The sequence below is a fragment of the Haplochromis burtoni genome, unplaced genomic scaffold, assembly GCF_018398535.1.
Source record: "Haplochromis burtoni strain Fernald_Lab_line unplaced genomic scaffold, NCSU_Asbu1 Contig_329, whole genome shotgun sequence".
Taxonomy (NCBI): Eukaryota; Metazoa; Chordata; class Actinopteri; order Cichliformes; family Cichlidae; genus Haplochromis; species Haplochromis burtoni.
The window spans coordinates 251122-269032 of NW_024582690.1; the positions used below are offsets into that span (position 1 = coordinate 251122).

The following is a 17911-nucleotide window of genomic DNA, read 5'->3' on the forward strand; positions in this document are numbered from 1 at the left end:
GTTTTTATATCGTCATCTGATATATATCGTTATATCGAACAGCCATAGTGCAGTAAAACATCTGTAAAAGAGATGCAGCATGTAACTGATGTTGCTTCAACTACTGGTTATTTTGATAATTTGACTTGAGTATTATTTGTTTTTGTCCATTAATACTAATAACAAAAAATGATGGCTGTCTAAGAATCAAATGATTTCCCATTTATAAGTGAGAATACATCTTGTGTAATTGCACTGAAGTTGTCCCAGAAGGCACTGAAACCACAAACAGCCATAAAGTTTCAGTCCATTTAACTCAAATTGGTCAAGGTGACGCCTTTCACACTGCCAGCAGCTACCACTGCTCTACCTGCACCTGTTGCTCAAAGCAACCAAATATATGGTGGCCCTGAGAGGTCACACGGGCCGCAACTTAGGAAAACACCAACAAATATTAAAAAAAAAAGAGGGAAAAAAATCACAAAACAAAATTAAAGTGTTTGTGGGGAAACATGAATGTGACGGACCTTCTGCAGAAGTGACAGAAACCAAAGCGCTGAGACGCTTAAAAGAAGCGCAGGGTTATCAAATGTATGTTTTAATCACATGAGTCATATAGTACTGTAGATACACATTTTCTTTCAGCCATTTACTGTTAGCTTGTCACTTCCATGATGTTTTTGTGTCCCCAGAAACACTAAAGAGCTGTTAGGAAGTGGCATTTTTGCCATAGTTGAGGTTGATAAGGTGGGTATTTTACCATTGGATTTGATGCAAAGTGACTCTACAGAAGAAGAAAAAAATGTGAATTGTTGATTCACTGTCTGTAATCTTGAAAGCTGATTCTTTGATAATAGTGTTTATGTGTTGTAAGAAAGGCCCTCTGGTAGCTGCACGAAAATTGAGCTTCATTGTAAAACACTGACTGCTGATTTCACATCCCGACGTTCTGTTGATGGCAGGTTGGGCTCAGGAACAGCTGTTGCTCGACAGCCTGTGTCATAACTGGAAAGCACTCTGTTAGATCTGTGCTGTCACTGTATCTCTCTCTCTTTCTCGCTCACACGCACCCACACACACACACGCTCACACACACACACGCAGAGGGAAGCCACAGTCCTGACATAGACTATCATGTTTCGTTCGCCTCGCTCCAGAGACGCTGCCTGCTGCTGACTAATCTCTCGGCTTCTCCCCTCCCTGTTCCCTTGTCTCCGATTTCTCACGTTCATTTGCTCATCATCTTTTAACTGCCCACCACATCCAGCTCTTTCACAGACACATGCGCTCGAGCCCAGTGGTTTCCCCCCACTTTGATGTGTTTATCTGCAGCGCAATAAGCACGGCTTCAAAGTTTTGCAACATCGTTTGATCATCTGTAAGGTCAAATTATTCAACTGAGCAGCTCTCTGTTTTTTCCTCTCATCTCCTCCCACATCCAGGTTTTTTAATTGCTGCCTCACTTTTGAAGTGTCGAACTTTTTTCGAAAGTTGAGCTGGCATCAAAGCGTATTTGAAAGGGGGGGGAAAAGCACAAAAGGGGCAGCAGAAAGACCTTAAGAAATACTTTAGATAACTGTGTGTAGGAAATACAGAGGCACATAACAGATCTAAATGAACAAAGTGTTGTTCAAGGTTTGTTTCAGGTCCTCGCTGATGATTGCGTGTCCCCTGTGGCTGTCCTTCACTCTCACACTGCCTGTTATTCTTCCTGTTATATTTATTTATTTCTGACTCAGAATGGTTCAGGGCGAGAGCGTTCTTTTTTCTTTTTAGTAATTTAAGTCCTAGTAAATTCTGTTTTATGCTGTAGTTTGTACACAAACACACACACACACACACTTAGACAGAGAAGGCATTTCTGAGAGGCATAAGACAGCCCATCCTCAGACAGCATTCCTTGGCACGGACTCTCCAGACACATGAAGGGCGCTTTGTTAGAGAAGTCGACACTCTCTCTCACTCCCTCTCTCCCCCTTATGTGAATACACACACACACACACCCAAAAGAGATCACACTTGCAAGCCTCGTTACCACTGATGCCGCTTTGGGCTGCGTGGCTGAGCAGATGAAAGAGCTCAGTTGCTGTTTTTGTGTGCGTGTGTGCGCGAGGGAGAGAATAAGAGATAGAAAAGGGGGGATGAATCATTTGGGTGTGTGCGCGGGTGTCGGTGTGTTAGTTGGTGTCCCACGCTAATTCCCTTGGCCAATAAGTCTCTCTCTCTCAGCTTCTCTCTTGTGGGAAAGCCACCTGCTGTTTTGATCGTTTCTTGCCCAGCTGACAGGCCTGCACAGCGTTGCTAGAAACTGTCTTGACTCACATGCCTGCTGTAGCTTCGATGGGAGCCGACTCGTCCTGTCATGAGGAAACGCGTCGAAGAAATACACGCTCACACACGGATGAAGGGTTTAAGATGCTTATGTCTGATTCAGCTTTAATCTTCTCATCCACCTCCGTCGTCATCTGCTGCCAGTTTGAGCTTCACTTTGATCTAATCACATGTAGCGATGATGGTGGGTGATTTAAAGGTGGGACATTTATGATCTCCGCTTAGAGATGATCATGCAGCAGCTTAAGTAAGCAGATCTAATTACTATATGTGGGAAAAGTAATATATGTTTAGGTATGTGGAATGCGCTCAGAGAAGATAGAGTAAAAATGTTTATTCTGTGATCTTGTGACAAAACTTTCACTCTTCAAAGGTGCATAAGTGGGATCAGACATGGTGCAAACTTGTAGATGACTTACTTTTCCAAAATAAACAAAAGGGTACCAAAAGAGACCTGATCTGAATAGACTAAAAGGTAATGGGATCGAAATTTGGTCAACCTGAACACACCACAATGCTTGTTAGTATGTGTCATTATTTGTCGATGAACCTGTGATTGCTGATATATTTGCAGAGTTGTGGTTGCAGAACGACCTCTCGGAAGTATGGAGAAACAATAAGAGGGCTACTTTAGCCAGAGAAGGTGCTCTGACAGTGAACTAGTGCTTTGTTATGCAGTACTTGACAGCTTTTGTACCATGTCAGTTCTGCGTGGCACTGCATTTGTGGCAGAACAAATTTCCATCAGTGTCTTTGTATGACTGTAGCTGAATACAGCAGGAATGAAGAAAAGCACCACCTTGAGGCGCTACTGAGCATTTGTGGCGTGCAAGTAAAGTACAAATACGCAAAAAAAGAACTCCGCTGACAGCTAAGGTGACCTATCCGCTGTCGCTAGTCTCACTTTGTGTCGTCACTATGCAGGATTTTTAGAACTTTATCCCACATGTTGAGACAGCATCTTACATGTTTCTTGGCCCTCATCAAATTAAAACATGCAAGTCTCACACGAAAGGCATGACTCATAAAAGGTGATTATTTAATAAGAAATTAAACAGCTGGACTTACCAGTGGTTATAATACAGGGATGTTCAAAGACTGTCATACCATTAAAAACGAGCCTCCTTTTCATGCTTGCTATAGCAAGGAAGTGGACCTGTAACCTGCACAGTTTGTGTATATTTTTATATATTTTTTAGATTTATATATAACTCCAGGCTAAATCAGTTGTATATATGTGTGTTTATTTAGCTTCACATCAGCCATGCAGATCAGTGGAATTCATGTGCAGCAGCGGGATGTGCATCAATGCTGCATGGAGGTGCGATGGCGAGCACGACTGTGACGACCGTTCAGATGAGAAGAACTGCAGTGAGTAGCTGGTGTCCAGAATTAATGAACAAATCAGTTAAAAATTAATCATTTCTTCTTTTTCCGTCATTATTTCAAAAAAGCATTCACCCATAATGACTGAAGTCCTAATGACTGATCTAAAACTATAAGAGTAATATGTATGTTTATGTGCGTCTCCTGCAGCCACGTCCATGTGCACGGCCGATCAGTTCCGCTGTGGAACTGGACGCTGTGTCCGGTTGTCATGGAGATGCGATGGCGAGGACGACTGCTCGGATCGCAGCGATGAAGAGGGCTGTGAGAAAACTGGTAAGGCTCTGGTTGTTATCTTGTTTTCAGGCGCTAAAAATAGTACAAGCTTCAACAGTAACCATGACAACAGCTCTGAACAGCCCTCTGCTGAGAAACTTCTCTGTTGGGAAACACAGTTGCATTTCAAAAAAAGGAAAAAAAGTTCAGTTTTTTTTTTTTTTCTTTTTTGGTCTGTTCCTTCACTGTGCTGTGGAAAGACGAACCGCAGAGACAGGCCTGTGTATTGTGATTAAAATAACAGTGAACAGGCAGCGAGGGAAAAAAGCTAGATGGAAACTTTTTATTCTGTTTTTGGATACTATCCACCAATAAAAGGAAGCATGGCGATAAAGAAGTTCAGCTTTGCAGGAAACCTGTGAATCCCTGAAATGTTTCTTTTATTGCTCATCACACCATTTTATTCATATTTAATGATCTATTCAAATCCATTGTGTCATTTTTAAACCTGCTTATGTGCATCAGTCCATGCACAGTCACCTGTTGTTCATGCTTGCATGTTACATAGGGTACACACGCACACACGACATTAAATACGTACATACATGGGACTTAAACCACAACAGGGAATTAAAGACATGGCAGGCAACTGACTGTCACAACCATAGCACATACTATTTAGATATTTAAGGGAGAACTACTTGGATAAATATGGCGTAGAAAAGTGTTTCACTTATCAGATCTGTGTTGTATCTCCTCACAGACAGTCCTCCATGTGCCCCTGATCAGTTCCAGTGTGGGAATGGCCGTTGTATAGGCCTGCGGAAGGTTTGCAATGAGGTCAATGATTGTGGTGACGGGACTGATGAACACCCACACCATGACTGCCGTAAGTGTAAGAATGGTGACATCGGTATCTGGACACCAATATGACGATTACATAATAGTTTAAAGAGTTTAAAGGCAGATAGCAATGACGACATTTGGTATCCAGTGCATCAGTCGATAGTTTTTTTCTTTAGACACAAGAATGATAAACAGATTTACCTAACATTTGTTATGTGAAGTTATATATGAGTCCTTACTAAGATAATATTAAATTGTAGAAATGATCTTATTTTATTGTTACAATAAATTATGGAACACTGATAACATGTTTGAAGGATGTTTCTGTGTCTTCTCTTTACTTTTACATTTATTGGTCTGCCATTATAAATACAAATACCAATTTCATCAAGGTAAAATGTAGTCCTAATGCTGACTCGGTGAGATGACGCTGTCAACAGAAACCATTGGAACAGCTGAGGGTGTATAATAAATGCTCACATAAATTTTAACAGCAGTTTATACTGTATATGTTGACCTGGACCAGCCTGATTGCCATCGCCATCCACGGGCCTAGCTGCTTGTGTGTCTAAAATATTTTAAGGCCCAACAGTAGATGAGTCAGACACTTTTTATAGTGTGCGGCTGTATTTATACTGAGCTAGGATGCTGTGTTTATGTTCCTGTAATGTTTCTGTGTTGTGCGCAGGGCCACGCTCCAACGAGGGCAACTGTAACCAGAATAACGGAGGCTGCTCCCAGAAGTGTCAGATGGTGAGAGGACTGGTCCAGTGCACCTGTCACACTGGATACCGACTGATGGACGACGGCAAAACCTGCCAGGGTAACACTGGCTTGCTTGCTTGCGCATGTGTGTGTGTTGGAGAGAGAGACAGCAGAGTGAAAGTGAGTGAGCAGGTTGTAGCAAGTGTTAATATTCATGACCTCTGCAGAGTTTGATAATTGGCCAGTTGCTACTTTGTGTTAAACATCTGATAGCTTCACTGACTTCCTACATGTGACAGTGCTTTAAGAATTGTTCTCAGTTTGCTACAACTCTACTCCCTCACTCCACTCATTCAACGTGCACTTCTTTTATAGCCTGAAGATGGTCTTTTGGAAATTGGTAATATAATTTACACATTAGGAACTAAACCAGTCATATAATTTGGTTAAGCTAAGCCTTTTCTTTTGCCAAGCATAGATGATTAAATTGTACAGAGAGACTCCAAGCTATCAACTGAATTAGAGGTGTCTGGGGAAAACGAATCAACAAATAAGCAACCAACCCAAAACTGAAAGTAGAATACAGATCCTGACTGAGTGAATTAAGCAAACCTATAAAAACTACAACTTTGCTCTACTTGTCCTGCCTTTAACTTCCTAAATACGGCCAGGGATTGAAGTTCATTAGTCCAGTCAGTCAGTTTTGCAATTTGTTAGCAGGGTTGTTTTCCAAAAGTATGAAGAAATTTCGCTGGAATTTCACAAGAATTTTTTCTTTGGGCTGGAAAGTTATTGATGACTGTTTGGTCTTCTTCTAATCTTGGATTTCTGCCACTAGCTAAACATTTTATTTGCCAGAACTTCCAAATCATGAAGATACATTCAAATCTACTCAATGTATTTTTTCCAGCTTCCAACAGTTAGTGTGCATGCATGTTGTGAAACTGATTTAGATAAAGGCTTGAAAACTAAAATGATGTACATATGCTCCAAAAGCATCAATGAATTTTCCCTTTCTGCACAATGTGTGTCATTGTTAATACTGTGGGAGATAAGACACCAACATCTATATGTCCCTCCCCTCCCTTCCTCTGTCTCTGTGGTCTGTTCCAGATGTGGATGAGTGTGCTGAAGAAGGCTACTGCAGTCAGGGCTGTACCAACACAGAGGGGGGCTTCCAGTGCTGGTGTGTTCAGGGCTACGAGCTCCGACCTGACAAGCGCAGCTGCAAAGCTCTGGGTACGAATGACTGGACTGTGTTTCATCCCTGACATGTGACCGCAGAGAGCTGTCGTGGTTTGACTTCTAATAAAAGTACAGTTGCATAGTGTTTGTACGTGTTTCAGCAGTAACTATATCCGCTGCTCTGTTGCCGGGTCTTGGACTTGCATTGAGGTCACCTCATTCGGAGGGTCTGGACTCGATTTAGATATGCTGCATAGGTAGAGGGCAGACCTGGTGCAGCAGCACATCAATCTGCTGCAGTCCAGAGTTAAATGCAGGTCAGACATGTCTGTCACACAGCTGCTGCAACCCAGACCTTTATATCCAGTCAGATTAATGCTTTGTCTCATTTAAAGTGACCTTTGGTCCTAACTGAATTTTATTTATCTCTCTTGTGTGTAGTTACTTGCCAATTTTAACCTGCTAACCTTTGATTCTCCTTTTCACTTTAACACACGTCAACTCCATTCACGTCCCTCTTTTTTCCTCCCTTTAGGTCCCGAGCCAGTGCTGCTGTTTGCCAACCGCATCGATATCCGTCAGGTTTTGCCACATCGCTCCGAGTACACCTTGCTGCTCAACAACCTGGAAAACGCCATCGCTCTGGACTTCCATCATAGTCTTGAACTAGTCTTCTGGTCAGATGTGACTCTGGACCGCATCATGAAAGCTAACCTCAACGGCTCCAATGTGGAGGAGGTCGTCTCCACCGGTCTGGAGAGCCCAGGTGGGTAAAACAGCTAATGGGATGCAGGTTCAGATGTAGGACAACAGACTCATTTATCATGTTTCCAATTTATTGGACTCTGCTTTCTGTCCAACTATACTCTGCCCCACTCCACTTCATTCATCACCTTATTCATAAATGAGTTAAGCAACATAACATCAATACTGGTGAAACTTGAAAGTCTTTGGTGCTTTCTTCTTGTCTTTTTAATTTATAGTTTCTCTCTGGTTCCTTTATTTCTAACCCTGACCCTCCTTTTCTATTTCAATCTGTGGTTTTTGTATACATATTTGTGTTCGTTACATTTTGTCTTATTCTGTCATATTTAATCTCTTTCACCACTAAATTTTCTAAAAAACATATTATTTGCTTTCTTTAAAGTTAAAAGGATCATCATCTAGCACACGTGTTGTGCATGTAGATTTATTAGTCATGTGTAGTCATATTAGATTTAGCTTAGCCTACCATAATCGCTTAAAACAGAGAAAAGGCTAGCCTGACAGGCTTACAGCTCACCAGCTAACACACTGTATCTTATGTATTTAACTTGTCCTAGTAGTATCAGTTATGCAGTTTTTATTTCATAATCATGATTTATTCTTTCTACTGATACAGTAGTATCGTGATTCTCGCTGTACCAGAGGTTAGCTGTGATTACAGTCAGGCTACAAAGGCAAATCTGCTGCTACATCCTTTCTTGATTTTGTTTTGATTTTTTTGCTACATCATGACATTGATTTAGCTGGTTTTAAAGCTGCACTAGTGACACCACAATGTCTTGCTAGCTAAAGCGTTTGAACCTGAGAGGCAGATGATATCTGTACAGGTTGTATGAGTCGGTTTTAGAGAAAGAAAAAAAAAAAAACATGGAAAGGAGTAATTTGCCTAATAGTTTTGTTTAATTGGCTTAAAAAGTCCCCATCTATATTAGTTTTTAATTGTTATGAATTCAGTTTATTTACACAGCAATTCAATTAAATTCAGTTTTATTTATACTGCGCCAAATCACAGCAACACTTGCCTCAAGGTGCTCAAGGTGTAAGGTAGTAATACATAAAGAGAAAAAAACAACAATCATATGACCCCCTATGAGTAAGCACTTTGGTAACATTGGGAAGGAAAAAATCCCTTTTAACAGGAAGAAACCTCTGGCCGTCCATCTGCCGCGACTGGTATGATATGCAAATTGGCTCAAGAGTTGGCAGTTTGTCTTGTAATTGGAAGGTTGCCGGTTCGAGTCCCGGCTCGGACAGTCTCAGTCGTTATGTCCTTGGGCAAGACCCTTCACCTACCGCCTGCTGGTGATGGCCAGAGGGGCCGATGGCACGATATGGCAGCCTCGCTTCTGTCTGTCTGCCCCAGGGCAGCTGTGGCTACAACTGTAGCTGCCTCCACCAGTGTGTGAATGTGAGAGTGACTGAATAGTGGCATTGTAAAGCGCTTTGAGGGTCTCAAAAAGCGCTATATAAATGCAATCCATTATTATTATTGTTATTATTATTTTTCACACCATTTGGCTTCAGTCCAACACAGGTCCTTCAACCCACTCATCAAGAAATAGTTCTGCACCTTGATCCCAGTAAATCCACAACTTTGACTTTGTTCACTGGAGTTTTTTTTTTTGAGATTTATAAAAAGAGACATTATAATAGGTGATGAAGGTTTATTAGATTAACTATTACTAGCAAGATGATAGATGTTCTACCAGCAGAACACTTTCAAAAATAAGAACTAACAGCTACACAAATAATTATCAGACAAAGCAAATTGAAAAAGCTAAAGAGTATGCATTGCTTGTGTCTACTTGTAACATTAGTAACAAAATATTGGTTCATACTTAAACCAAACTCAGAATGTTCTTCTCTCCTTTTAAAGGTGGACTGGCCATAGACTGGATCCATGACAAGTTATACTGGACAGACTCTGGGACGTCCCGTATTGAGGTGGCAAACCTGGATGGGACACACCGCAAAGTACTGATCTGGCAGAACATGGAGAAGCCCAGAGCCATTGCACTGCACCCCATAGAGGGGTACGAGTCCAAACACACGCACGCACATGCAGTCTATAATTCACCACAGATGTACACACACTCATATATACATATCCCCTCTGGATGTGTCCCAGTTGTAGTGTAGCAGCAGAGCAGGGATTAACGTTTGGCGGCACAGCCATACCCACAGGCAAGCATCTGTGTGGAACAAGTCTTTCATGAAAGGGGCAGCAGCTAAGTGTGTTTTCTTCCTAGCTTTCATGAGCTGCAGTGGCAAGAGAGAGTTTTGGATGAACCCCCAGAGAAATTTAAAGCTAGAAAACTCATTCAGCCTATTAGGTTGCTCATTTGCATGGGATAATTGAAAATTATATTTTAAAAAAAGAGTGTATCCTCCCTCTGAGGCCGGACAGAACAGATGAATGCTGATGGGGAGGACATGAATGATGAGGACAGAGGAGACTTTTCTTGTTAAATCAGGCATCTGTTGTGTCTAGAATCCTGACAGCCGTCTGCTTGCCTCTTGTCTTTAATGGACACCATGACTATCAACTAATTTACACCCATCTAGTCTGCCGCTGTGAACAAACAAACTGAGCGTGATTGCCCCATTTTTCTTTTCAGTAAGATCTACTGGACCGACTGGGGTAACACACCTCGCATCGAGTACTCCAACATGGACGGCTCAAACCGCCGTGTCATAGCAGACACACACCTGTTCTGGCCCAACGGCCTCACCATAGACTACGCTGGCCGCCGCATGTACTGGGTGGATGCCAAGCACCATGTCATTGAGAGAGCTGACCTGGACGGACGCAACCGCAAGGCCGTCATCAGCCAAGGTACACTCCTAGTCTTGACTGTTACACACGTTTTCTGGAGCTAGCTTAGTTGCCTAAAGAGTGGGGCTGCAAAGTCAAAAGCTTTACCCAAAAATGATGGGCCTCTTGAGCAGCCTTGCTTTCAGCTCCTTACCTGTTTATTCCTGCTGTGGCTGGTTCTTCTTCCTCTGTAAGTGACCAGGTTTAAGGATGGCAACGTTTTACATTTAAGCACTTTCGAGTGACTAATTTCAGCAGTTAAGACAACATAACTGCCAAGTGTAAGTACATGTGAAGTGAAAAACACGCAAATTATGTTTGGACCAGAAGCTCAACAGTAGATTCAATCTTCAACAGATTCAAAAAGTTTTCATTTTTGCCACCAGAGTGAATACGATCGATAATGCACAAGTCTTTAAAGGAGTTCTTCAAACTGGAATGACTCACATAATGCTCATAATTCATATGACCTCACAAGCTGCTGAAGGATTCTTTTTTCTTCTTTTTTATTAAAAGCTCTGAGAGAGGCTGGAGAAACAGAAGAGATGCTGTATGTGGTGCGCAGAGGTCTGGCTGGAATTCAGGCTCTCATTCTCAATTTTCATTAATTATCACACTCACGCTAAGAAACACACATGCGGTAAACAAAGGGATGGATGTCGGATGTAGCACGCTGATGCCTCATTACTCCATTATGCCATGTGGCGTTAATCAAAAACATATTTCCATTAAAGAGCACATGTGGTTACCGCTGAAGTGTAGACACACACACACACACACACACACACACACACACACACACACACACACACACACACACAATCTATAAATGACGACGTAAAGCCAAATGTGTGGCTCTGTTTATGTTCTTGGTTCCAACTGAGAAGTGCATATGCACACTAAAAGTGGAGCTCTTGCAGTGTAAGCAGGCAGGGTACTCTCTCTCTCACTCACTCACTCCCACACACACACACACACACATGCACACACACACACACCAGCTTATTAGATTTATGGGTGGGACTCTAAAGTCCGCAAGCATTTGGACAGTCACAGTTTTATAGGACATGAGATTCAAAATTTGCTGTTTTTTTAATATAAAGGTTAGGCAGTTTGCAGCGATTACACAACACAAGTTGAATCAGGATGAGTGCAGGTCTCAGCTGACAGTCACTTTCAATTTGGGGATTTTTTTTCCGCTGATGAACTAAAAAGTGTGGAATCAGTGATGATGAAGAGAGTTTAAGAGTTTGAAAAGAGAGAGAGAGAGAGTGGCAGGGGGACTGTTTGATGAGTGTGTGTGTATATGTGTGTATGTGCACACCATCAGCCCTTTGAGCTCTCCTTAATGATGTGTGCTCTCAGGATAAAAGGCTGTAATTGGCCCTGTCCTTCCTCCACAGCCTCTGTTTGCTCAGACAACACACAGGACAAAATAGGACATTTGTGTGTGTCTTTGAGTGTGTGCATGGTTACATTCTGAGCCACTACGTCAAGGAATGTTAACAAGCATTTATCTCTCTGAACCTATAGTTCTGTGTGTGTGTGTGTGCGCGTGTGTGTGTGTGTGCGTGTGCGTGTGTGTGTACTATCTGGATTTCTGCCAGCTCCTCTGTAACTGGAATTGGAGCATAGGCGGTTGTCACGGTAATCACCACTATCCTGTCTGCACACCTGTACACCACGAGGTAGGGAACAGGAAGAGATAGGGTATTGCATACTTGTGTGCTGGTGGGGGAGTGTTTATATTTTTTGTCTGGACTCGACAAATGCACAATGCTGTATGGCAGACGACTGGACATTTAATATACCCAATAGGGTATATGTAGGTCGACTTAAATTAAACTATGAAATAATGGCCCCTGTGGACAGCACTTTAGTTCACAGGTATGAATTAAATTTAATATCTATAGCGCTATATCACAACTACAGTAACTTCAGGGTGCTTTAAATTGTAAGGTAAAGACCCAACAGTAATGCAGAGAAAACCCCAACAGTTACCTATGAGCAAGCACTTAGGGACAATGGGAAGGAACGGTCAAGAAGAAAACTTGGGCAGAACCAGGCTCGGGAAGTCGAGCACTTCTGATATGAAGCTTTCTTTTCAGTGGAGGCACAGTATCCACAGTCATACACAGTTGTGATATAACACAACAAGATAATCGGCCTTCAGGTAGCTGCTCTACAGTGTTGACACATGGTATTGAAGACGATAACAGTGGAAGAATTGTATCGTTAAATTTAGTTGCAGCACTTTCAGTAAGACATCTACTGTAAGGAAATGCATTTCCTACTGTTGTGTAATCCATCTGTGTTGATATGCATTAGTGCACATGGCAATATATGTTGCTGTCCAAGTGATGTCTTTTTAACCAATGGCCCTACTTGTTTCAGCAAGACAAACCAGATTCTGCTATAATATGGTTCAGCTTTACAGATAAAATGCATTAAAGTGGTATTCCTAATATCACTATAGCTTTTTTTGTTTGTTTGGAAAAACCTAACCCTGAAACTTGCCATCACACTATGGAGCAGCGTTCTGTCCAGCCAGGAGGCCTTGCTGTGTTGCTAGTGACCTATAACAGGAAGTGAGACATATTCAGGCAAGCTGTGAGAGGCTTGGTGGGATGTTTGATGCCCTGTCCTCCTGCAGCTGCTCCTGCAGCTGTCCTGGGGAGAACAAAAAAGGAGCAGGAGCAGAGATGACAAGGAATGAGCTGATCATATCAAAACAATCATTGAGATGTTGGTGACTAAGAGGAGGGAACTGGGTGTACTATTGTCTCCCTCATGTTGAGATAAGATCAGAAAACACACGTTGAGCCACTATCATTTCACACACACACACACCTGGACCTGTTTGAAAAGAAGAGACGAGGGCAAATGTAGAGGTGCTGTTTTATTTTATTTCATTTCTTTTGTTCAGTTTTCTTGAATAAACCTCATCGAACAGTCACACAAAACGCACCCAGATACTCTGATCCTTGTGGCTTATTATCGCTGTGATCTCGCTCCAGTTTTTGACGTTTACCACTTAACATTTCTGCTGTGCCGTACAACACTGTCATTAAACTAGCAGCGCTGTTTTTAAAAGCTGTGCGCCAGCACACTCGCCACACCACTGCGGCTCTGTGTGGCAGCAGAAATCACTTTTTCCATCCGTTCGGCGTGCCCATCCGACTGGGCTTTGCGGCTTCTGTGCTGGAGGAAGATTAAGGCTGGTGAAAGAAAAAGAACATTGATTTGGACAAGTGTGGAGGAGTCACCCTAGGGTGATGTTCCCACAGGAGACATATCAGCACAGGTTCCCCTGGTGTGGACTGTGACAGTCCACACCACAAATCAACTATTCGTGTAAGGAACAGAAATAGCCACAGAATTAAAGCCTTGGAGCAAATTTTTCCAATCTTAATAAAAGCAGTTAGCTTTCACGTGTAAACATTAATATCAAGGAGGACTGGAACAACAAATGACACGACTGATTATCCCATTTGCATTTTCTCTTTGTTCTTTTCTCTGCTTTGACGAACTTTGAAGAGGCTTTTCTCAAACAAAGAGATGAAGCCTCGTCAAACAGCTATGCTTGAACTTAGATTTTTAAATATTCAGCCGCAGATGTTCAAGGAAAATCTTCCATTTAAGCAGTGAATCTGAGTGGTTAGTTAGAAAAAAAGGCAAGCTTTTTGTCTTATTGCCAGAGTACTTCTGTTAATACAAAAACAATGTTAAAGATGTTAAAGAGCATTTAGACATCGAGCAGGCATCGATCTCTCCTTCAGAAATCTCACACATATCCTGTCCTGGTTCAATTTTCACTTTAAAATCTGTGAGTAAAGTTTTATTGTGGACACATGAGCAAAACTAGTCTGCATCAGTCTGATCTGGTTTAAGCGTGTTCTCTTACATTCAGTTTCCGGATGGAAAAGTCACATTATGTATGGAAAACCTACGAAGCGCCTCTGGTTTTGGACACTCTTGCCACAACTTAACCAACTACAGAGTGGTTTGAGGCAGTGTAATTGAAAGCAGTTCTAAAATGGGGATGATATGACATCAGCCAAGCCCACAGCTCTGAATGGAAGGATGTTTGGAGAGTTAGTGGAACAGGCCAAATGTAGCATGTGCTCTTTCCATTCTTTGTGTTAGGACTGAAACTTCATTGAATCATTACTTTGCTTATTATAAATGTGACAAACTCAGCTTCTGTGTTTGGGGGGTTCTTTTTTCTCTCCTTTTTTTTTTGTTTGCATAAATGTCATTTTGGACTGTCACCTTGCTAAACTCTGTTCTTGTCTCTCTTTAGGCCTTCCCCACCCATTTGCCATCACAGTGTTTGAGGACAGCCTCTACTGGACTGACTGGCACACCAAAAGCATCAACAGCGCTAACAAATTCACAGGAAAGAACCAAGAGATAATCCGCAACAAGCTGCACTTTCCCATGGACATCCACACACTGCACCCACAGAGGCAGCCTGCAGGTCAGTATCGGGCTGGGTCAACAGCTGGATACTCAGACTGATGTTTGTTACATATGTACAAAACTTGAAAATGATATTTTTGTTCTCAATAAGGTTTTTGTCTGGTTAAATAAAGGCCTTATCTGGGGATGGGTTGCAGATACACAAACTAAATAGACTATTTTTCATATTTTTCTCTCTGAATTATTAGTTTTTCAGCTGACAGCTGTTTGCAACTTTCTGCAAGGTCACAAAGCAGCAGCTTGAATCAGAACAATCAATAGCATCACAGTGAAACAGCAGAAAACATTGCATTGATCTTGTCTAAACAAAGAAAAGTAAAGTGTCTGTATTGATTATGTTGCATTTTACCTGTGTAGGTTTTTCTCAGTTGAGACTGTTACTGCAGTTTTGGGTTCATGTATCGGACAGTAACACACAGCAGCAACAGGAAGCTGTGCTAGCTCTTTTGTACATAGCTTCAGCTTGAGTTAAAAGCAAAAGGAAGGAGTCTAGTCTAATCTCATTATATTTGGATATGTTTACTTCCCATTATTTCAGATCTGCCAGTGACTGGCTGGGAGCAATGACTCTCTTTTTAAAGTATCCAAGTTTGCAGCTTGTAGCAGTAGATGATGTGCTAAATGGTGAGCAACAAAACATCAAACACAATATCAGCATTAGAGGAAGGAAGATGAGCTAGTTGAAGGCAGAAATGGGAGACTTATCTGAGGATATCATTGCAGGCAGAAATGAAAAATTTGCCTCACACAGTGGCGAACCCCACCATAGAATGATTTGTTGCACCAGTGTCAAGACCCTGCCGTGAACCGGCCAGTTGATGTGTGTTTTTCATCAGCATGATAGCAAAGACTTTGCTAACAAACCGTGTTGAACTTGACGTCCGGCCAAGAGAAAGTTTTTGTTAACGTGCTGATAAAATACTGCAGCAGCCCCGACACTAACATGAACTGTGAGCTGCCTCCGTGCTGGCAGGGGGAGGTCAGGCACTTTTAGACAAGATTTAGTCAAGTCATGTGAGTTCATGTCTGATCAGAACAAAAGAAAAGCCGACTCAGAACCTAAGTGAACAGAGCCCACACGCTGTGACCTTTTAATGAAAGAGGAGGCAGACATTTTTGGAAGTGTGACTATTTGTTTTGTTGCCCTGGGTTTGAGGAGAAAGTGGATTTGAGGGGTTTTTATTTTTTGAACCACTTTACATGTGATATACTGAGTTGTGTCTGCCTGTCTCTTCTCTAGGTGGCAGGAACCGCTGTGGCACCAACAATGGAGGCTGCAGCCACCTGTGTCTCCCCAGCAACAAGACGTACACCTGTGCTTGTCCCACCGGCTTCAAGAAGGTGGACAGTTACAGCTGTGCCACTGGTGAGTTCCTCCACTGTTTGTTGTGGAAAGTACAGAAATACTGCTAATATTATATTATTATAATTAATATTATATTAATATTATAGTAGTTTTTAGCGGCATCTATTCATACTAAAGTCATTTTTAATAGCCAATAATTTGGAATCTTAAATTAAAAACAAAAAAAAAAAGCTCTGTCTTCTGTTTTGACTAATGAACCGTGTGTTCACACTAATGAAGAGAAAATAATCCTGTAACACATGGTTAATCTGATCAGCCCCACGATTAAGGTGTAGGCTGTCAGAGGAATCAAAATTTCAGATGAAAAATGCCTGTGCAGACAATTATAAGACACCTACTGCATGTAAAGTGAGATCTCATTTAGGGAACATTTAAAGTGAGTTCAAGTGCATGTTATGGTTGAGCAGCTGAAGAAAATTTGAGCTAAAATGCAGCGTTTTCATTTTTTTCCCCACTGTAAAGTCATGCTGCTTGAAATTGAATAAAAAGTATTCTCATGACTCTGTTTAATTATGTTAATGCAGAGGGTGGGATTTGTGATATTAATCAGTGGTTACATGTCTTTGTGGTAGAGCTGTTTTACTGTGTTTAATGCTGACCCCACTGTTGAACCTAGAAGACTGACAGAAGACCTTTGGTCTTTAATCAGGTCTTGACAAGTTCCTGCTTTTTGCCCGAAGGACGGACATCCGACGAATCAGCTTCGACACAGAGGATATGTCCGATGATGTCATTCCTCTGGCTGACGTGCGCAATGCCGTGGCGCTGGACTGGGACTCCAAAGACGGCTACATCTACTGGACAGACGTCACCACCGACTCCATCAACAGAGCACTGTGGAACGGCACCAAGCAGGAGGTCAGTGATACCTGCAGGTTGACTGAACTCAGTACTGCAGTCTCGTCATTTCTCATCTGTCCCATACTTAAAAAAGGAGCAGAGGAGGACGGCAGCAGATTTAGGTTTATACATTACTGCCATCTACTGGGGCTGAGGTGAAAGAGCAGCAGCTGGTCATCCTCTGTAGAATGTAGGAGCCTTCAGCACATTCATAACTCACTGCTGCAGGTTTACTACAGAATAACATAAAACAGACATGAAAATATTGCCATCAAAGCAGTAAACGGTAACTGTCAGCATGGATCTGAGCTGATCTTTTTCTTTTTAAAACAGGTGGTGGTGGAAACCAGTCTGGAAAGTCCAGCAGGTTTAGCAATTGACTGGGTGACCAACAAGCTCTACTGGACTGATGCTGGTAAAAAGTCTCATTTCATGTATTCTGACATAAAATATCATTTTATATCCATTTTCTTCATTGACCAGCTCAGCAGGGAGTGCTCCTCAATTTAACCTGCTCGTGTTTTTGGGTGTCAGGTACTGACCGTATCGAGGTTTCTAATGCCAATGGGAGCATGCGGACTGTCCTGATATGGGAGAACCTGGACCGACCGCGGGACATTGTAGTTGATCCGATCGGAGGGTAAGATGATGACATTTAAACAGAAACAGCTTGTGAACCTGGACAACACATGGAGTTCTAACTTGTTCCTTCTTTCTCCTCAGCTTCATGTACTGGACTGACTGGGGGGCCAACCCAAAGATCGAGCGTGCGGGAATGGACGCCTCCAACCGAATTGTCATCATTTCATCCAATCTGACGTGGCCCAATGGGCTCGCCATTGACTATGAGACCAAACGCCTGTACTGGGCCGATGCTGGCATGAAAACTATTGAATATGGCAACTTTGATGGTTCTGACAGACAGGTAAGGTGTTAGGTTTTTTCTGAGAAAACATTTGAAGTACGAAAATGAAGAAGTGTCAAGTCTTGTTTGT

At 42.1% G+C, this 17911-nt stretch overlaps 1 protein-coding gene across 3 annotated transcripts in view; it reads left to right on the forward strand.

Moving 5' to 3' along the window:
• lrp4 (low density lipoprotein receptor-related protein 4) overlaps nucleotides 1-17911 on the forward strand; it is a 122549-nt gene that overhangs the window by 91573 nt on the left and 13065 nt on the right. For all 3 annotated transcript variants that reach the window (XM_014340032.2, XM_005942158.2, XM_042228524.1), the window contains exons 7-20: nucleotides 3562-3681; nucleotides 3847-3972; nucleotides 4676-4801; nucleotides 5447-5581; nucleotides 6577-6702; nucleotides 7184-7414; nucleotides 9290-9446; nucleotides 10032-10249; nucleotides 14532-14708; nucleotides 15951-16076; nucleotides 16726-16934; nucleotides 17250-17331; nucleotides 17451-17556; nucleotides 17640-17841. In XM_014340032.2, the coding sequence (XP_014195518.1) occupies nucleotides 3562-3681; nucleotides 3847-3972; nucleotides 4676-4801; nucleotides 5447-5581; nucleotides 6577-6702; nucleotides 7184-7414; nucleotides 9290-9446; nucleotides 10032-10249; nucleotides 14532-14708; nucleotides 15951-16076; nucleotides 16726-16934; nucleotides 17250-17331; nucleotides 17451-17556; nucleotides 17640-17841 (2141 nt within the window). The remainder of the gene's footprint in view (nucleotides 1-3561; nucleotides 3682-3846; nucleotides 3973-4675; nucleotides 4802-5446; nucleotides 5582-6576; nucleotides 6703-7183; nucleotides 7415-9289; nucleotides 9447-10031; nucleotides 10250-14531; nucleotides 14709-15950; nucleotides 16077-16725; nucleotides 16935-17249; nucleotides 17332-17450; nucleotides 17557-17639; nucleotides 17842-17911) is intronic.